General features: G+C 40.0%; 1 protein-coding gene across 2 annotated transcripts in view; it reads left to right on the forward strand.

The window, feature by feature from the left end:
- Positions 1-607: 607 nt before the first annotated feature.
- SSH2 (slingshot protein phosphatase 2) overlaps positions 608-22,461 on the forward strand; it is a 306,875-nt gene continuing 285,021 nt past the window's right edge. For both annotated transcript variants that reach the window (XM_003277077.4, XM_012503542.1), the window contains exon 1: positions 608-898. In XM_003277077.4, the coding sequence (XP_003277125.2) occupies positions 836-898 (63 nt within the window). In that variant the 5' untranslated portion in view covers positions 608-835. The remainder of the gene's footprint in view (positions 899-22,461) is intronic.

Consider the following 22,461-nt stretch of genomic DNA (forward strand, 5'->3'; position numbering starts at 1 on the left):
TCAGGAATAATGAATAAGTCTTTAGACAGGCAATAGATGAAGCATGAGGGTACCACAAACCTTTCCAGGGTATCAAACGGAAAATGGTTTTCTTTCCAGAAGTCTCATCATAAAACATAGACGGAAGGGTGGGAAAGTTGAGAAAAAGCCCCCGAGAGCCGGGGTGAAGGGAGTAAACTGGTCTAGCCCAGTCCTGTCTGCGCCAAGTGAGAGGGTTTGAAACTCCGCGGAGCCCTTTCCCAATAGAAAACCTGTTTGCTTCAGGATTTTCATCTCAGCTGCTTTTTTTTTAAGGTTGGTTAAGCTGTGCGCCGCCCCACCTCATAAAACGGTTGTCTCTCAGGAGTGAAGACTCCAGCGGCCCCCCGTCCTGGGACCCCTCACCCGGCTGGCTCCCTTCGGGCCCTTTCCCCACTCCACTCCACAGCACCCAGCGCTGGCAAACCGCGCGATTCCAGCGCGAAGGAGGAAACCCAGGAGGGTGCGGCGGCCCGACGCGCACGCACTCGGCCGGCTTCCGGCAACTCAAGGGTTACGACCAGGCGGCGGCGCGCGCCAAGGGGAGAGGCGGTAGCTGACAGGTGGCGCCTGCGCACTGGGAGCGCTCATTGTGCCCCGCAGCTGCCTAACCGCCCGCCCGCCGCCCGTTCGGCGCGTCAGTCGGCGAGAGTCTGGTGGTGGGTGCGGAGTCTGCGGCCGTTCCCGCGGCCTCCTCCTCCTCCCCGTTCCCTTCACCCCCACCCCGCACCCCTTTCCCCATCCCGGCTCCGTCACCCTCCCGCCCCCCACACTCAGGACAAGAATGCCCTGCCCGGAACAACCCAGCAGCGCCTAGATGGCTTTGGTCACGGTCCAGCGGTCACCTACCCCCAGCACCACCTCCAGCCCCTGCGCCTCGGTGAGTCCTTCCTGGCGGCCGCTCCTCTTGCTTCTGTCACTGCGGCTCCGCTTTGCCTCAGCGGGTCCCGCCGAAGGCCACTGCGCACGCGCCGCGCCGCTTCCCAGGCCTTGGCACTCGGCTGCCGCGAACCCCCCACACCCCCATCTTAAAGACTAGCAGCAGGAACTACAAGACGTTGATTTTTGCCCCCATCATCCTGAGCACCTAGCTCCTCACAATCCTCGCCCTGAAATCCCCTGTGGCATGCCTCCCCATGGCTTGAGCACTTCCTTTTGGTAATGAGTCATTCTTGCTTTTCACCCTCCCCCTTCTTTTACCTTCTGTTGCTCTGCTGCAGGGAGGGGACCGTGAGCCTCCTGCGTTGCCCCTTACCCACACCCACATCTCTTACCCACACCATTTCATAGACCTGTTCAGTATTTGCACACTGCACACCCTTCTTTGGACTCGCCAGGGTGTGTACCTTCCCCTAGTCACTTGCTGGCTTTCCTTTGCTCTGTACTGTTCAGGCTTTGGTGCCCAACGGTAGTTATTCCTTGGTTTCTCCCGCCTGCCCCCCACCCCAAAGGGTGGCAATGATCTCTGTTTCCTGGACCTCTTACCTTTCCTTTATGAGGTCCCGAAGCATCTGGTGCTGCTTGGTGATCAGTGCCAAATTATTTCCGTCTTACAGATATTTATGCCTTACCCTCATTGCTCATGATCATTCTTGTTGTAAGGTCGTGTTTGTATGGCTGGTTACCTCAGATGCCTATGCCAATAAAGCATGCTCTCAGAAGGAAAATACCCAGTAACCAGCCTTTCCCCGCTAGGCCCGTCTTTGCCTTCTCTCCTCGCCCCACCCCCATTCTTTTACACTCCATTCTCTTGGCCTCCGTTTTTGAAAATATTTGTTTTTAAAAACAATATATTGCACCAGTGGGGCAAATGGGCTTTAAAAAACAAACATCCAGATGTTTTAGAGAGAAATAGACTGAATGAAAATGCGAGCAACTGGGAAAACCACCTTGAACTTCCTACAGAACTATAACTTTAAAAACGGTGTTGGTGGATTTAGTAGTATCAGGTTGCAAAAAAAGGTATTTAATAAACACTGTACCACTTTCCACTGTAAAAAAATCAATCAGGTTACTCTTAATATTTGTATGTTAACTGAGGTGTGAGCTTTGATATCCTGAAATTTGCTGGCTTGTCATTTCAGTATAATTTCCTGAATTTCAAAGTTTTGTTGTGTATGGTTGTGGTTTCTTCTTTTCTGAGCTTTAATTGCATTTTGTGTGATCAAATTGACAACTATATCTTAATAAGTGATCTTGTGTTGTTTCAGAGAGCAGAACTGGTATTCTTGGTTCAGGGAGGCAGATTTCCAGTGATTGTAAGGAAGAATTTGTAACAGTGGAGTGCACTGCCTTGCAAAATAGTGAGGGCACATTGCTGGAAATATTCAGGCAAAGGCTGGAGAACATTTTGCCTGGGAGGTGGTATAAAGAATTCCTGCAGTGGGGGACTTATAAGACTATTTCTAATCGAAGATTTTGTGATTTGAGAATACTTATACTTCAAAGCTGGTAAAACATTTTAGGGTCATCTGAAGACAAGTATCATAGGAATAAAACTTTAATATAATTTATTCTTATGTGTAGTACTTTATGCTAGTTTTTGGAAAGTCATTAACATACCATCAAACCTTCTTAATTCACTCCACTAGTAAACTCTTTGGTTTGTGGTTACTAGGCCTGATTTTGAAGAAATCGATCGAAAGTTAGTAGAGTCATGCAAATAAACTAGAAATCAGTACTATAGTAACATTTATTTTCCTTGGGCATTGTTGAAAATAGTTTATGCTATGATAATATATGTATATCAAGTTGTCATCATACTAATTTACTTGAAGTGAATGATTAGTATACAGTAAGACCATGTACATTTGATATGACTTCATTAGCCAAAACTTGAGTTACTTTAGAATCTTGAGGTATGTTAATAGTCACTTTTGACATAGGTAATTAAATTGATCATGTAATAAGCTCAGTTGTTGAGCAAAATCACTAATATTTCTATATCTACTAGCCTGGTTATTTCAGTTGTTTATACTTGGCCCTGTATGTAAAGGAATCCTAAGGCTGGTGTAACAATCAACATCATTAGCATAAGTGATAAGCCAGCTTCCTTTCCCTTTAAATTGTCTTCCTATTGGACTTTATCCAGAATTGTGTTCAGCTGAGTTGTTTCGAGGTCCTTGTACTCTAGCATTTGGCTGCTGTCTGACCTCCATATATTTTGCTGTTCTATCTCTTGCTATATGAATAGGTTGGGTTGTTTGTTTTAAAATACAGAGCAAAAAGAACCTAGAGGACCATGAAAGAAGAGATTTAATTCTGTGAGGCTGGAAATTTACATTTTTTAATTAATCACTTTAAGCACTCTGTTAATACTTTTGCACTATAGGATGCAGGGCATTTTAATACTGCCAGCTCTTTAGTGTTGTTTCATTAGGCATTAAACAATATGCTAGGTGTGAGTGACCATTGTAGATACTAAGATGTATAAGAAATTGACCTGTTCATCAGGATCTTGCAATCTGGGGGGCTGGGGCATTGGAGGAAGAACTAACATGAGGTAAGAGGGAAAAGAAGAAGGAGTGGAATGATACTGTAGGTACGTGAAGAGTTTGTGATGGCCATAAGTATTGTCTGAATTCAGATTAAGATAAGTTCACTAATGGCAATGTTAATAATAACAGTATAAGAATATCTAACATTTCTTGGGTCCTCATCTATGCCAGGCATCCTGTTAAGTGCTTTATATGAATTAATTCATTTACTTTACACAGTATGCCTTAGGGAAGTTGCTCTTATCCCCATCTTAAAGATGAAGCTGAGGCAGAGTTATTAAGGAATATGCGCAGTGTCACTCAGCCAGTAAGTGACTGGAGTTATAATTCAAACCCAGATGTGTCTAACTTTAGAATCTGCCATCTTTTCCTTCTTGGTGATCAAAAAGTATGCCTAGTAGGTGGCTCTCGAACTAGTTCTTGAAGGATGGATTGAATTTCTATAGGCCAAGAGACAAGCTGTGAAGAAGAGAGTATTGCAAGTGAAGAGAAATTGTGTACACCAAAACTTAGAGGCAGAAGAGTACAGGGCATATCTGAAGGAATTAAATAGACCAGTTTGAGGAAGGATTTGTATGGGAGTAGTAAGAGATAAAGGCGAGGAGGCAGCTAGGGCTGCACAGGGACTACTGAGCTTGGGAGTTTGCAGTCTGAATTGATGGAGAAGGTAATGGAGAGTCTGCTGAGGTTTCGAGTAGATATGATCACCGTGGTATTTTAAGATTTTTTTTTTTTTTTGAGACAGGGTCTCACTCTGCCATTCAGGCTGGAGTGCAGCAGCACAATCTCGGCTCACTGCGACCTCCACCTCTTGGGCTCAAGCGATCCTCACACCTCAGCTTCCCCAGTAGCTGGGACTACAGGCACGCATCATCACACCTGGCTAATTTTTGTATTTTTTTTTTTTTTTGTAGAGATGAGGTTTCGCCATGTTGCCCTGGCTGGTCTCGAACTCCTGGGCTCAAGCCATCTGCCCACCTTGGCCTCCCAAAGTGCTGGGATTACAGACATGAGCCACCACACCCGGCCTATTTTAAGAAAATTGATCTAGTAGATATGAGCCAGAGGGCTTTGAGAAAGAGAGAGAGGCCATGAGTGGAGCCAGTGAGAGGCTGCCCAGGTGTGAAGTAATAAATGCCCAAACTGGGATTTTGATGTGGTAAAGGAAAGAAAGAGACAGATATGAGGGGTTGTGGAAAATAACTTGGGAACTGATTAGATTTGTGGGGAGGGATCAGAGATGCCAACTCTTAGGATAGATACTGTTCTAACTAGATAATAGATGTTTCCTGATTATTAGAGGGCAATATAAGAATCATCTCTGTCTCTTTCGATTCTTTCTGGTATAAATTTTCTTTTTTTAAACTTTTATTTTAAAAAATGTATTAATTTTTAATGGACAAAACATAATATACAACATGATGTTTTGATATATGTGTACATTATGGAATAATTAAGTCAGGCTAATTAACTTGTATCACTTCACCTAGTTAGCTTTTTTTGTGGTGAAAACATTTAAATTTTCTTTCTTTCTTTTTTTTTTTTTAGATGGGGTCTCACTGTAGCACAGGCTGGAGTGCAGGGGCACAATCATAGCTTACTGCAGCCTCAAGTTCCTGGGCTCAAGTGATGCTCCTACCTCAGCCCCCTGAGTATCTGGGACTGCCCAGCTAATTTTAATTTTTTTTCTTTGTAGAGATGGGGACTTGCTTGGGGTCTTGCTGCCCAGGCTGGTCTTGAACTCCTGGCCTCAAGGGATCCTCCTGTTTCAGCCTCCTAAAGAATTGGGATTATAGGCATGAGCCACTGTGACCGGCTACAATTTTCAAGTCTACAATATATTATTATTGACTATACAAACCATATTGTACAATAGCTCTTCATAACTTACTCCTCCTGTCTAATGGAAACTTTGTACCCTTTGACCATCATCTCCTCCCCATTCTCCCACCAATCCCCAATCTGGTGTGAATTTTCTGAATTGATACCTATATTGATCCAGGGTTAAATAAACACAGTACAATGCTATAATAATATTTTAGTTTTCTGTAGTGCCCTATACTTTTCAGTGTGGTTTTTGGTGTGTGTGTGTTTGTGATCTAATTTAATTCTCAAGCAGCCCCAAAAGTTATGCAGGACAGGTACCACAGTTTAAAGACTTGGCTGAAAGTGACAAAACTTGTGGGTGTAATAACTGCATAGAAGTAAGTTCCTTGGCTCCTGGTTTATATCTCTTTCCATGATGTGATAAGAGAAACAGCATATGCGGTTTCTGTTCCTGAGACTTGACTGCCAGTTGAGTAAAGGTGCAAGATATGAGGCACAATCAAGAACTTACACTCTCTTTGGAGATCATTTATATTGCAACCTTGACTACCTAGAACAGAATCATCTAAGTTTGTGCAAATCATTTTAGGTGATAGCTTTGTTTGAAGCCTATTAACTCTTACTTTATACATAAATCTTATAAATTTGGATATTAAGTTTCCTTATTCTTAGATTACCAAAAGCAACATAAGAATGGAAAATTACAGGTGCTGCTAAAGGCAGGTTCCCCGTAGTGCTGGGAAAGGATAGCTGTTGGTTTTGCCACAAGGGAAAAGGAAAAAAAAAACCCACAAGTAGCTGGCATAATAAAAAAATTGAGCAATTCGTGCCTAAGTAATATAGGGACAGATAGCCCTCTAGGACCCAGTAATTCCTGAGAGCTACTATTATATGTTCCTAATGATGATTCTGAATCATCATAAGAAGGCTTACTCTTGTTTTAAATCTTGATTTAAGAAATCAGGATTGAGTGTGGTATATTTTTAGATAGATGTCCATCTAAGTTTCACCAAAGTTTTGACATTTAAGGTGCACATTCTAATTAATGGGTAAATCAATTTACATATACATCTTATTTCTTGATGCCGAATAAATATTATTGAGTTATATGTACATATGGATTAAATATGGCACACCTCTCTCCCTAGCTTGAGAAAATAAAGCCAAGGCAGATATGAAATTGATTTCTATTAAGTATAAACACAAGTGATGCTTTTCCTTATTTAGGCACCAGTGACAGAGAAAAAAAAAGCAATGCCTTTGAATTTTTTGAAGACAGCTTTAGAAATTTTCGTAAACTCTAGAAATGACTATTGTAGGAAATCCAGAAATACAGAGAAGTACAGAAAAGATAAAAAAAGACATGTGCCATTTATTTTATAAAGCTGAAGTGCTGCTGTATATATAATTTTATATCTTTGTTTTTTTAGAAGTTTGGTGTCTATCACAGATGTATTGCCATATCATTTAAATGACTGCATTCAGTAGTTTTTGTTTGTTTGTTTTGGTTTGGTTTTTTGAGACAGAGTCTCAGTCTGTTGCCCAGACTGGAGTGTAGTGGCATGATCTCAGCTCACTGCAACCTCCCCCTCCTGGGTTCAAGCGATTCTCCCTTCTCAGCCTCCCAAGTAGCTGGGACTACAGACGTGCACCACCACGCCTGGCTGAAGTTACAGGCTTACAGGTGTGAGCCACCATACCCGGCCCCATTCAGTAGTTTTAACTCATTCTAACCATTCCATTCCATTATTGGTTGGCATTCAGTTTTTTTCCAACCCCCCTGCCCCCGGATTTTTTTTTTTTTTTTTTTTTTTTTTGAGGCAGGGTTCTCACTCTGTTGCCCAGGCTGGAGAGTAGTGGTGCAATCACAGCTCACTAAAGCCTTGAGCTCCTGGGCTCAAGTGATCCTTCCGTCTCAGCCCCACCAAAAAGCTGGGACCATAGATATGTACCACCATGCCCAGCTAAATATTTTATATTTTGGAGCTATGGGGTCTCATCCTGTTTCCCAGGCTGGTCTTGAACTCCTGGGCTCAAGCAGTCCTCTCACGACAGCCTCCCAAAATGCTGGGATTACAGATGTGAGTCACCACACCCAGCCCTTTTTTTTCTATTATAAATTACATTACAATGAACATCATTGGCTATAAATATTTGACTCCGTTTGGAACATTTATTAAGATTTCAGGAAATTCAATTACTAGATTATAGGGTATAAACAATTTTAAGGCCAGGCACGGTGGCTCACACCTGTAATCCCAGCACTTTGGGGGGCCAAGGTGGGCGGATCACAAGGTCAGGAGTTTGAGACCAGCCTGGCCAACATGGTGAAACCCTTTCTCTACTAAAAATACAAAAAATTAGCTGGGTGTGGCGGTACATGCCTGTCGTTCCAGCTACTTGGGAGGCTGAGGCAGGAGAATTGCTTGAACCCAGGAGGCAGAGGTTGCGGCGAGCCAAGATTGTGCCACTGCACACCAGCCTGGGTAACAGAGCAAGAGTCCGTCAAAAAAAACCAATTTTTTTTAAAGACTTCTGTTATATATTAATACTTTCTAGAAAAGTTATTCCAATTAATGTTTATTCCAGCTAGCATAGTGTAAGAATGCTCATTTTTCCTAACCTTATTTACACTGAATATTCTCATTTCATTTTCATTTTTGAATTGGTGTCTTGTTATTTCCCAGGCTAGTCTTGAACTCCTGGGCTCAAGCAATCCTCCCACTTCAGCCTTCTGAGTAGCTGGGATTATAAGCATACACCAATGTGTCCAGCCTCATTTCATTTTTATTTTAATCACTACTAATTTTTTAGGATAAAGGGTAGTACCTAGTTGGTTTGATTTGTATTTTATTGTTAGGTCACGTATTTTTCAAATGCTTATTAGGCATTTACATTAAAGTTTTTGAAAAGATATATTTTTTGAGGTATAATCTACAAACTCTGAAATGTACCTGTTTTAATAAGTGTACAATCCAATTATTTTTAGTTAACTTACAGAGTTGTGCAACACTTCAATCGTATTTCCTTTTTATGAGCTATTCTTTTCAGTTTGTGTACCCTCGATGTATTACAAATATTAACGATTATATTTGTTACAAACTATTTGCTTTTTAATTCAGTTTGTATTATTCTTAGAATAAAGTCTATAATTCAAATTGCTAGTGAGACCTTAAATGATCCAGCCTTGCTTACCTCTTCAGCCCTGTCTCTTCCCAAGTCCCTGCCTTGCACACTGCTCACTGTTAAGCTGACATGCCCATGCTCCCTTTGGTCTTTAGGCTTTTGCACACGCTGTTTCCTTTACCTGGAACACTTTTCCTTCATCTCTCTACCTATTTCCTACTCATCCTTCAGGTCTCAGCTTAAATGTCACTTCTTCTGAGAAGCTTCCCTGACTCCACCCCCTCAGACCATGGTAGGTGCTCCTTCTACGCACAGCATAGCACCCTATACTTACCCATGGTGGCTCTTATCTTTCTACTCTACTTGTTTTATTACTTATCTCCCCCACTAACCTATAAGTCAGGGACTGCGTCATTTGCATATTTTTGTATTATCAGAGCTCAAAAGTATTTGACGCATGGGGGCCGGGCGTGGTGGCTCACGCCTGTAATCCCAGCACTTTGGGAGGTTGAGGCAGGCAGATCACCTGAGGTCAGGAGTTTGAGACCAGCCTACTAAATATACAAAAATTAGCCAGATGTGGTGGCAGGTGCCTGTAATCCCAGCTACTCCTACTGAGGCAGGAGAATCGCTTGAACCCGGGAGGCGGAGGTTGCAGTGAGTCAAGACCTCGCCATAGCACTCCAGCCTGGGCAACAGGAGCGAAACTCCCTCTTAAAAAAAAAAAAAGTATTTGACACATGGATCAATGGATGATCAATAGATATAGTCATATTTAGCAATCTTTTCTATTTTGAGTTCTTCTACTGTTTTTAAGCATAGACAGATATCTTGAGAAGCCCAAAGGATATGATCACTTTTAAGACTTTTGATACATGTTGCCAAATTATCCAGCAGAAAGGCTGAATCAATCTTTGTTTATAAGCATTGTATAAAAATGTTTCAGTGTACTCTCACAGCCTTAAGTAGCATCATCATCATAGGGATATTTGTTGAACGCTTACTGTATACTAGACACTGTGTGGAGTATCTTATGTGCATCATGTTGCTTAATTTTCACATCACTCCTGTGGGGTAAGCATTATTATTCTCTTGATTTTACCAAGAAAATACAGACTCAGATAAGTGAAATGAATTGTCCAGGATTATAGGCCTGGTGTCTGACCTCACAACCCCTTCTCTTAATCACTAGTATTTTATTGTTGTTTTAATTTACATTTTTAAAAATTAGAGGCTAAACATTTTTTCAAATATTTAGTATTATATGTTTTATTATATATTCCTTGTTTTGTAAATCGTTCATGTTCTTTGCCCAGCTTTCTTCATGGCTATTTATTGTTTTCATATTGATGTGTAAGTATTCTTTATATACTAAGAATATTAACCTTTTTCTGTTATGTTGCAAATTTTCCTCTGGTTTTTCATTTGCCATTTTGTTTTGTTTATTTTATTTCATTCGTTTGTATATACAGACATTGACAAAATTTTAATGCCATCAATCCAGTCTTGTGTGTGAGTTTTTAAAATTATTTTTCTTAGTTCACTTTTCCATCAATAAGGATAGAAATATTCTACTTATTGAAAAAATTTAGACCTATATGTTTTAAAGCTATTTATAGTATTATTTTTATACCTTTTAATTGTCTGAAATTAATTTTACTACATGATGTGAAGTAAGGATTATGTTTATTTTGTTCCAAATAGCAGCTTTTCTTAGTTCATTATATGAAACAGTCACTCCTTTTTTCCAATGGTGTGTAACTCCTCCTTGGGAAGTACTAAATTCCCAAATACTTAATTCAGGTATAAGGTGTTCCATTGAAGTTCCATTGCAAGTCTCATAGGAATTTAGTTAGTTTAGCATATATTACTTAGTATTTATTAAATTGCATGCATAGAAAATAAACTTTAAACTAACTTACATTTTGAATTTTCACTCAGTTACCTGGGAAGCCCAGAGAAACAGAAGGCCTTTGGTCCTCAAAAGATATCTTCAGGTTTCTCATCTTTCTATCTGGCTTTAAGTGAGAGGGAGCAGTTTCTAGATTATGCTCACGCTGAAAAAGACACTGTGCAGCACTGCCTTGCTAGGTAGCACCATTAAATATCACTCCTGGTGGCTGGGCGCGGTGGCTCACGCCTGTAATCCCAGCACTTTGGGAGGCTGAGGTGGGCAGATAAGGTCGGCAGTTCGAGACCAGCCTGACCAACGTGGAGAAACCCCGTCTCTACTAACAATACAAAATTAGCTGAGTGTGGTGGCGCATGCCTGTGATCCCAGCTACTCGGGAGGCTGAGGCAGAATGGTTTGAACCTGGGAGGCGGAGGTTGCAGTGAGCTGAGATCACGCCATTGCACTCCAGCCTGGGCAACGAGAGGGAAACTCCATCTCAAAAAAAAAAAAAAAAAAAAAAAAAAAAAATCACTCCTGGTTTCAGCAGCTTAAGATTTACTGTTTTTCCGTTAATGCCTGCTGTAGTGTTGTCTGCAGCAGTGCCTAGCCTTTTGAAGCTATTCACATGTCCATGTTTTATGTTTATTTGTTAATCCATTAAAAAAACAAAAACACCTAGCTGCAGTTTTTCCATTCAGTAAACCTAGTAGTAGGTAAGGTATTTCCAATTAAAAAAAAAAAAAAGTGTAATTCTTGATGAGCCCCTTTACTCAACCTGAAATATGCCAGAGGCTGGATGTACATGAGTAAAACCTTAAGAATCTTGTTAATCAGAAGTATTTAGTGAGTGCTATTTTGTGCAGGTGATCTCATACATTCCCTTCCTTTGTTTCTCAGCACTGAGTTCTCTTCAGATACCTTTATAAACTGCCCTGCATTTTCTTGCCCATCTGAGCAGCAAAGCTACTGATCACAGTGCCCCTCATTTTCCTGTCAGGGTAAAGCCTGGTGAGGTACTCGTGGCTCTGAAATGTAATGAAAGGTCCCATGGTTCCCTAGACTTCCTGAAAGATAGAGGGAAGTACTTCATTTATTGAGTGGGAAAGGATGTGCTTAGAAACAGATGGGGAGAGATAATACTCTGTTCCAGCTTAGTTTTTACGTAACTGTTTGATATAATTTTCTGAAAAACTTATTTAGTACCTTTTTTGTGTCTGAGACATATTTATTTACTTACTCATTTATACCACTGCTGGTGATCCAGCAGCCAGTTAGTCTCTAACCTCAGGAAGCTTACAGTAGAAGTAGAAAGATTGATATTAAATAGGTCAGTAGATTACAGTGTAGTTGTCACAAATACGTAAGCCTTGAGAAAGAGGAAGAAGGCCAGCGAGGACTTATAACTTGAGCCTTGAAAAGTGAGTGGGAATTGGTCAGCAAACAGAGGGTTAGGGTGAGTGGCAGGAGGGAAAGCAGCATTCTTTTTTTTTTTTTTTTAATTTGAGACGGTCTCGTTCTGTCGCTCAGGCTGGAGTGCAGTGGCGCGATCTTGGCTCACTGCAACCTCTGCCTCCCGGGTTCAAGTGATTCTTCTGCCTCAGCCTCCCGAGTAGCTGGGATTACAGGCACAGGCCACCACACCTGGCTAATTTTTGTATTTTTAGTAGAGATAGGGTTTCGCCATGTTGGCCAGGCTGGTCTTGAACTCCTGACCTCAAGTGATCCGCCTGCCTCAGCGTCCCAAAGTGTTGGGATTACAGGCGTGAGCCATGGTGCCCAGTCAAAAGAAACATTATTAAGCAAGAACTTAAGGCACAGGGCTACAAATAGCATGATATATGCTGGGAACCACAGGCAGTACAGTGCTGATGCCATGTAAAGTACAGAAAATAAGGCTGGAGAAGTAAAGATAATTTCTTCTGAATTTTAACATCTGCACCCTTATTTTTACCTTAAATACAGTTGGCTTTTCTTTAAAGTGACTGTGCAAATTTGTGATTGTAGACACTGGGTGCAGCACTAAGTAGGCATCACAATAACCATTGGAAGTAGTACTATTATTGTTCTCACTTTACAGATGAAGAAACTGAGTCTCAGGGAGGTGTCTAGACTCCCCCAGCTAGAAATGGCAGAGCTGGGATTTGAACTTTGTCAGAGTCAGAAAGCAACTACTAAATTCCACCCTCCTGCCCTTGGGTATTACCTTCCCAGTGTCAATCAAAGTACTGTTTGATTGATTATTTGAGACAGGATCTCCATCTGTCACCCAGCCTGGAATGCAGTGGTACAAACACAGCTCACTCCAGCCTCAACCTCCTGGGCTCAAGTGGGATTCTTCTGCCTCAGCCTCCTATGTACCTGGGATCACAGATGCTCACGCCACCATGCCCAGCTAATTTTTTTAATTTTTTGTAGAGATGGGGATCTCACTTTGTTGCCTAGGCTGGTCTCAAACTCATGGGCTCAAGCAGTCCTCCCACCTCAGCCTCCCAAAGTGCCGGGATTACAGGCATGAGCCATGTGCACCTGGCCTGATTTAGTCTATTTTTAAATTTCATTTATTTATTTATGTTTGAGATGGAATCTTGCTCTGTCGCCCAGGCTGGAGTGCAGTGGCGCAATCTCGGCTCACTGCAACCTCTGCTTCCTGAGTTCAAGTGATTCTTCTGCCTCAGCCTCCCGAGTAACTGAGATTACAGGCACCCGCCACCACGCCTTGCTAATTTTTTGTATTTTTCAGTAGAGATGGGGTTTCACCATGTTAGCCAGGATGGGATTTATTCTATTTTTTAATCATTTAGTTTTACATTTGCCCTGCCATAGTTTGAATCATTGCAATTTGTGTCATTTTGCTGCTCCTGCCTTAGTACTTGATATGAAGGCAGTTCAGCAGAAGTTTGTTGAGAGGCTTCTCAAACACTGAGGGATGATATAAGGCATTACCTTTGCCTTCAAATTTACAAGACTGGTGGAGAAGTCAGCTATAAACTAAGCATGTATAATTGCCTCGTATGGTGAGCAGTAGGAAAGGCACAAACCAAATGTGTACATGTGAAGAAGACATCAGTTCCAAAGGGTAGATAATGGTCAGGGAATTTGGAAAAAACTAAATTGGAAAAGATGGAGGAGCAAAATATCTTTGCAGTTAGCAAAATGAGATAAATTTTTTCCATCTAGATATTCATTCCTTTCAGTTTCATTTATAATTAGAAGCCAGTTTTTTTTTTCTACTGAATGATTATTGTAAGATACTGTTATCTAAGACATGGCAGCCAGATTTGAAACTTCTGTGTTTGGAAAGTGTGTGTTTGTGGGTATTACTTTGCCCCTCGCCTATTCTTTGCTCTCCCACCTCTGTACTTTTCCTCACTTAAAGAAAAAGGAAAAAACCTGACAAATTTTTTTTTTTTTTTTTTTTTTTTTTTACTGCTACGGACAGATCAGGAAATGTAAGAAATTATATTTATTGAAGTTAAAGAAGACACCTCCATGCAGCTTGCTGATTGGAGCAGTGATTCTCCTATTGTTGCATCAGACACAAATAGAAACAGTAGGAATTTGAGATAGCCCTTTCTTCATAATTACAATATTTAGCACGTCTCAGGCAAGTATTAGGATAAACCACGTGTTAGCATCTTATAATACATTATCTTAATCTATTAAGGAAGCTCATTGATTCTTTGGGGTTTGATAAAGTGATTGTGATTTAGAATAAAAATGTTACCTGCCAGTTATCCTAACATAAGCCTTATGAGGGTGGAGAAGCCCTAAAAGTATTTTTATTTCTCTCCTTAGGCCTTCCAAAATACCTGTAACATTAGCTGGGCATGGTGGTGCACGCCTGTTATCCCAGCTACTCCAGAGGCTGAGGCATGAGTATCACTTGAGCCTGGGAGGCCAAGGTTGCAGTGAGTCACGCCACTGCGCTCCAGCCTGGGTGACAGGGCAAGACTCTGTCTCAAAAAAAAAAAAAAAAAAAGAAAAAAAAATCTTTAACAACATGATGCAGTGGCAGTGCAGGGTCTGGAAAACTGTCTGCTTAAATCTGAGTCCTGAGTTTATAATTTACTAGACTTAGACAAGTCACTTAACTGCTCTATGCTTTGGTTTGCCCACCTGTAAAATAGGGGCAATATGGTACTTCTTTCACAAAAATATTGTTAGTGTTAAGCCAGGGAGTGCATTAGCACCATGCCTGGCACCAAATAAACATGTATTCACAAAGTATTAGTCATTTTTGTAATGATAGTGATTTAGGGTTGCTATGTGGTTATTAAGCAATTTTTTCATTATAACAAATTTGGTGGGGAAGTTATTTTTTTATGACAATGTAATTCACATGGATAGCCTATTTCAGAGTTTAATTTCTCTTTATCACTTTTTAAATTTTTGTTATTTCATGAGGACACAGAAAGGGGAACATCACACACCGGGGCCTGTTGTGGGGTGGGGGGAGGGGGGAGGGATAGCGTTAGGAGATATACCTAATGTAAATGACGAGTTAATGGGTGCAGCACACCAACATGGCACATGTATACATGTGTAACAAACCTGCACATTGTGCACATGTACCCTAGAACTTAAAGTATAATAAAAATATATATATATAAAATTTTTTTAAAAATAAATTTTTGTTATTTCATAGTGGCTTTTTTTTTTTTAATTAGAGAATCTTTGTTTTAGTTGCCAATTTCCACAGCAAAGTCTTTTGTGTTTGATTTTGTGATGACCCTGGAGCACCATACAGAACGATTAATCCAACTGTAATCTTTAAAATTCTTCTTCCCTTGAAAGTTTATCAATTTAATAGGCTATGCTTAGCAGCATATTAATCTGTTGAATGTTTTTCAATATAGTAGGACAGATCATTGCAAGTGGTCACTTTGTATAGTCAAATCATAGAATGAATGTGTTGGTATTTTTAGTGATTGAGACTATAAATCATGTGGCAAAATAGAAATTGCCAGATATTTTTTTAAAATATGGAGATCCAAAGACACTGAGTGTATTCATGGGTTTAAATATATCTTTGTAAAGGGAAACAATAGGTGAGAAGAATGATCTGTCTAATCCAGCTATTACGAGCAGTTGGCAGTTGAAATTGAATGCTGCTCTTAGATGCATTTCCAAAGCAACTGAATGTGCTTTTTCTATAAGTGTCTGAAGCAACAATAGGAGAACATGTGAATGAACTCACATATGATATAACAAGAGATCTTTGGTTCAGGCTTTGGTGGCTTTTAGATTACAGTTTTTATTGAATCCTATCAAAAAACAGAAACAACCTATTTCTTCTTTGAGTACTGAAAAAAATGACACTGAGTTTTTGTGAACATAATATGCTGATTTGTCTTCTTGACCTGTCTATACAAACTGAAACTTTCACAACTCAGCATTTTTATGCTGATTCCATGGTTTTCCATTAAATTTTAAAGGAAACTGTATTGACTGTAAAGGAAGTTTGGTTAGGTAAAACAGATGATTTGTAACTGTTTATGGTTGCATAAGCTTTGGATTCTGGAGTTAAAAATCCAGCTCCAACACTTACTAGGTGTGTGACTTTGTACAAATTAACTTTTCTAAGCCTCAGTTTCTTTATCTGTAAAGTACAGATAATTCTAATACATATCTTATAGGATTATTGTTGGCTTTCATGAAAGAACTAGATGAATGCTTAGCACAATGTCTGATACCATTGCATAATGAGTGTTCAGTGACTGCTAGTGATTGCTAATGTTAAGTAGATTTAATTTTTTGCTTTCTGCACAATATTATATATGGTACCTAATTTTTAAAAAATTATGATAACTGTGCTTCCAATGCATATTTATTCTAGGTGATATATTTTGGTCTTTATGGAATTGTGTCAAATATATATTTCTCTCGTGTTATTTTATGAGAAGTTGTATACAGTACACCTTGGATTGAAATTGGCATGACCATCTTGGTAATGGTAATGAAGTCGTGTAATGAAGTATATTTGAAGATAGAACTGTTGTTTGTTGTTATCTACAGCTACCATTAAAGCTATTAAAATTCTTTTTAGATAGAGATGCAATGAACTTTTACACTGGACATTTGCATCCTCATTTAATGCTCACTGGGCACAGTTGAGTGATTTTTAAAATAATTGGCTCTTCATTTAAATTATAAATGTTTGTCTGAAGAACTGACAAGAAATACTCTTTGGGGTTTTTTATTTGTTTTTTGTTTTTCTCAGACAGGGTCTCTCTCTGTCACCCAGGCTGGAGTGCAGTGGTATGATCATAGCTCACGTCAACCCCCTGGGCTCAAGCCATCCTACCACCTCAGCCTGCCAAATAGCTGGGACTACAGGTGCGTACCACCACACCTGGCTACTTTTTTTATTTTTATTTTTTGTAGAGACATGGTCTCGCTGTGTTGCCCAGGTTGGTCTCAAACTCCTGGCTTAAACAATTCTCCTGCCTTGTACTCCCAAAGTGTTGGGATTACAGGTGTGAGCCACCACACCTGGCCAGAAATAGTCTTTTGGCAGTTGAGATAGGTGTGTCATTTCTTGAAACTGCTTGTAGTGAAAGTCTGTATTGTTTATCCTAAATGACAGTCTCCTTAAAATGTCTCAAAAACATCACCTCAACTGTGACTTGTAAGGTCTGCCTTGTATATAAGATATACACTTTTAAGATAGCTTTGGATACAAGAATCCTAAACCCTTCACTAGGACTGTGCAGTGGTGGTACCAGCTTACTTTGCTACTGTGACTACCAAATGACAACCTTATTTTCTTGCTTGGGGGATTTTAGATGCTGTGGTTTTATATTGCCTTGCCACTTCTATGTAAGAAATATAGGAAGCTGGCCGGGAGCAGTAGCTCACGCCTGTAATTCTAGCACTTTGGGAGGCTGAGGCGGGCGGATCACCTGAGGTCGGGAGTTCAAGACCAGCCTGACCAACATGTAGAAACCCTGTCTCTACTAAAAATACAAAATTAGGCCAGCGTGGTGGTGCTTGCCTGTAATCCCAGCTACTCAGGAGCCTGAGGCAGGAGAATCACTTGAACCCAGGAGGCAGAGGTTGCGGTGAGCCAAGATTGCGCCATTGTACTCCAGCCTGGGCAACAGGAGTGAAACTCCATCTCAAAAAAAAAAAAAAAAAGAAAGAAAGGAAATATAGGAAGCTTCTTGGACTCATGATTATTATTGGAATCTTGGGATTTATTCATAAATATTGCTTCCTAGGGGTTCACAGAATTTCATAACTGGAAAATTGACTACTTTAATTGCCCATTTTACTGTTAAATAATTGCCAGAGTTTGGTTCCAAGAATAAAGGTCAGAACAGCTTATCTCTTGGGCAGTTTCAGGAGAGCTTTTGCTAGTATAAAAGCCCTTTACGACATCTTTAGTAGAAATTGGATATATATATATATATATATATATTTTTTTTTTTTTTTTGAGACGGAGTCTTGCTCTGTCACCCAGGCTGGAGTGCAGTGGCGTGATCTTGGCTCACTGCAACCTCCGCCTCCCAGGTTCAAGCAACTGTCGTGCCTCAGCCTCCCAAGTGGCTGGGATTACAGATGTGCACCACCACACCCGGCTAATTTTTGTGTTTTTAGTAGAGATGGATTTTCATCATGTTGGCCAGGCTGGTCTCGAACTCCCGACCTTAGGTGATCTGTCTGTCTCAGCCTCCCAAAGTGCTGGGATTACAGGCGTGAGCCACTGTGCCTGGCTGGAGATTTCTTTTTAATGCTAGGTGTTCAGATGGCCACTTGGGTTCTAGACCAGACTTAGATTGAGATACAGGAAGTTGTACATTTAAGTGTGGCTATAAGATTTGGTAGATGACATACATTAGTGAAGCTGGCCAAATAGGATCTGTGGTAAGTAGGACACTATGAGTTCTATCTTCAGAGGCTGCCAGTGTGACTCTGTGTAGACCCAGTATTGCCAGAAAAGTCTTATATCTCGAGAAACATTAGTATTTAGCAGATTATATGAAATCTTTTGATTTTTTTTGGTGGGAGGGGTGGACTTTAGAGACAGGATCTCACTCTGTCTCCCAGGCTGGGGTGTAGTGGCAAGATCGTAGCTCTCTACAGCCTTGAACTCCTGGGCTCAAGCAATCTGCCCACCTCAGCCTCCTGAGTAGTTAGGACTATAGGTGTATACCATCATACCCAGCTATTTTTTCTTAGTTTTTGTAGAGATGAGGTCTCACTATATTGTCCAGGCTGGTCTCAAACTCCTGGCTTCAAGCGATTCTCCCACTTCAGGCTCTCAAAGTGCTGGAATTACAGGTGTGAGCCACTCTTGCCTGTCTGAAATCCTCTGATTTTTAAATGTTGGCAACTGAATTGGCTGGAAATTATTTTGACTGTAAGTAACAGAAGACCAAATTTAAACAGTAGGAATATTTATGGTTTATCTAACAATAAATCTGAAGATACATATAGTCTAGGACTAACTTAGCAGCTCAGCAGTACCACAAAGATCTAAGTTGTTTATATATTTCTGTTTTGCCATTAATAGTGTTCTTGATTCCCATCTTTATGCTTTTTTCCACATAAAAGATGGCTATTGTAGCTCTGGCAGTACATCCATATTTGTTGCAGAAAGGGGCAAAAGGTACAGTGCCAGCAGTGGCTGTACCATTCATTAGGAAGCAAAAATTTTCCCAGAAATCAGCTGCTCATTCCCAGTAGATTTCTGTTTAAGTCTCCTACCAGAACTAGGTTACATGTCCTACTCTAGTTGCAATAGAGCCTGGGAAAGCAAGTATATGGCTTTCCATTTTAATCATTGAGTGACAGCAAGGGATAAGAATGTTTGGAATAGCTATTGTCAAACTTTGTATAATAACTAATGCAGATTTAAAGAACTATATCTTGAAGGCTAAACAGAACATATCTGAGGCCCAGATTTAGCTAGTCACCAATGTGTAGACACTATAAACAATATATTTTCCTTCCATTTCATTACTCTACTACTGATTCTTAGCTTCTGTCAGTCATTTTATTATATTGCCAAGGAAGATGAAATTAGAAAGCTTGAGTTTAAGTCCTGGTATAGAGACTTGTTAGCAGTGTTTTTTGGGGGTAAGTTTGTTTAATTTTTCTGAGCCTCCCATTTCTTAACTGGAAAATTGATATATAACATTGCAATATAGCATAGTAATTAAGTGCAGAGGTTTTGGAATCAGAACGACCTAAGTTGGAATCCTGTCTCTGCCAAGCAAGTTGCATAACCTCTCTTGGTGTTTCCGTCTCTGTAGAATGGCGCTTATAGTTGTATACTACCTTACGTAGTCTTTTATGAGGGCCAAGTGTGATACAGAGAAGTCCCACCTTAGGATTCTAAAGTGACCATATAGGGCAAAAATCAAATATAGTAAAAATTATCCTTAAAAAAATCTCTTAAATCCCTCACAAAGAACAAAGTAAATGGTTTTGGGCATACAACTCTGTAACTGAGACTGTCTGAGGGGACACAGTTTCTTCCATCTCATGCTTACTTTGTTACCTACACTTATTGAGTGGAATGGCAGGTAAGATCATGTGCACTAAAATATAACTTACATTTTTATTCATGTTTATTTTCTACCCAGCGCATATTCAGCTTAGCATAGAACCTAGCCCTTTTAAGCCTTCAATAAATGGTTAACTGTTACAGTTACCATAGGTGCAGCATGTGATATTTGAGGATGAAGAAAGGTAGGTTGTCCAGGGCTCAACAGCATGGACCAATGATGATTTTTTTTCTGCCACATCAGCCAAGATTTTTAAGAGATGAATATGGCCAAGGGAATAATGTCACCATTTCAGAGATAAGGATATAGAATTATCAATTGTATTTCAAGGGAAAATGCTAACATAACTGCTTCCAAGTTTATGGGCCAAAATTAACACAATCCCAAACAAATAATATGCAAATTTTATTTTTTTTCAGTTTGAATTGTGAAGTATATCATTCACACAAATGAATATTTTGATTTCAAAAGCAAAAAATAATGCTTTGTTTTAAGTTGATGATGTAAAGATTTCAAAAGACAAAGTGGTATTAAGTAGAATGCAAGATGTCAGGAAACCTTAATGATAAAATTCATCTGGGAGTCATTCATCAAGGATGTTAACCATTTTCATCCAAAGCTTATGCAACCATAAACAGTTACAAATGATCTGTTTTACAGTGTTGACACATATGTCTAACAAGATCTTATACTATTGACAAAAAGTATTATGTATATAATAATATAATCTTTGTACACTTACTCTCTGAATAAACGTGTATTTGTTATTTTGGGAATTCAGTTGCTTGGGTCAGATTGTGGTGCTCAAATTAATGAAACATATGTAGAGTAAGGCATAAATATCGCCTAGGTATCTGCAGCATTGCCATACAGGAAGACAAATAGGGCCTTCCTTTTCTTAAAGGAAATGTTTATTTTACAGGTTACAATGGGCAGGGGTGTACCCTCTGAACATTTTTCTTGAGGATCCAACATTTAAAAGTAAGAATAACAGTGAGCTGGGCATGGTGGCTCAAGCCTGCAATCCCAGCACTTTAGGAGGCCAAGGTGAAAGGAGGATTGCTTCAGGCCAGGAATTTGAAACCAGCCTGGGCAACATAGCAAGACTTCGTCTCTACAAAAAATAAAAAAATTAACCAATTGTGGTGGCACACACCTGTAGTCCCAGCTACTTGGGAGGCTGAAGCAGGAGGACTACTTGAGTCCAAGAGGTTGAGGCTGCAGTTAGCTGTGATCATGCCAGTGCACTCCACCCTAGGTGATAGAGTGAGACCCCATTTCTAAAAATAACAACAACAACAATAACAATAACAACAATAACAGTGATAGAATAAAACTCTAAGAACAGTAATATGCTTTTGTTCAAGTGCTGTCAGGTGCTGACTTTACTGAAAATAAAGTCGTACTTGTACCTTATCACTTGTTGCTAGGTATAAGACTGTCTTGTTTCTAACAAAGGAGGAAAATCTTGTTTTAAGGTGACTCATGTAGTGATGTGGTAGGTTGGTAATGGGGTGGTTTTTTTTGCTCAGTGTAAGCACTGGAAATAACAAATACTGGTAACTTTTTCATATAATTTAACTCTTATATTTGGGAATTCCTAAGAATCTGTGTGTACAACCTGGTTCCACTGTCAGTCTTAATAGTAAGAACAGCTAAATTTCACTACTATGTGATCATGGAAATTTAAGGTATGGCATTTATAACGTCTGAGTTATAATTAGCTTATGCTTTTTAAAGTCTTTAAATATCGAGCAGTCTCCCTTACCTGTGATTATTTTTCTTCTACTGCCCCTTGAGACTCATTCATCTGTGATTGGATGATTTATTCATTTAAAGTTAATTAAGTTCAGCTACTGAGCTTTTTTTTTTTTTAATCTTACTGTGGTTATAGAACTAGGTCTCGTGGAAACTTGATTTTGGCATTTTTATAGCTATATAAGCATTGCCATGATACCTGGAAATATTGTTTGTTAGTAAAAAGGGGGACAGGTCTAGTTAATTAGAAAGATACATAGAAATATATTCTCCTAGTTAAATATCTTTAGAGATTTTTCTTATTTCCTATAAGAGAAGTCATGTTAAAACTTAAACCCAAGCTATTTTTACAGTAGGGTAGAGTATAGTTTTTAATAATAAATCCTTTAAAGCTAAGGTTTGGAGAAATTTTTTTTTTTCTTTGAGACGGAGTCTTGCTCTGTCGCCCAGGCTGGAGTGCAGTGGCACAATCTCGGCTCACTGCAAGCTCCACCTCCCGGGTTCACACCATTCTCCTGCCTCAGCCTCCAGAGTAGCTGGGACTACAGGCGCCCGCCACCACGCCTGGCTAATTTTTTGTATTTTTAGTAGAGACGGGGTTTCACCATGTTAGCCAGGATGGTCTTGATCTCCTGACCTCATGATCCACCCACCTTGGCCTCTCAAATTGCTGGAATTACAGGCGTGAGCCACCACTCCCGGCCAATTTTTTTTTTTTTTTTCAGACAGAGTCTTGCTCTGTCGCCCAAACTGGAGTGCAGTGGCGTGATCTCAGCTCACTGCAACCTCTGCCTCCCAGGTTCAAGCAGTTCTCCTCCTTCAGCCTCCT

This window comes from Nomascus leucogenys, chromosome 19 (assembly GCF_006542625.1).
Source record: "Nomascus leucogenys isolate Asia chromosome 19, Asia_NLE_v1, whole genome shotgun sequence".
Classification (NCBI taxonomy): Eukaryota; Metazoa; Chordata; class Mammalia; order Primates; family Hylobatidae; genus Nomascus; species Nomascus leucogenys.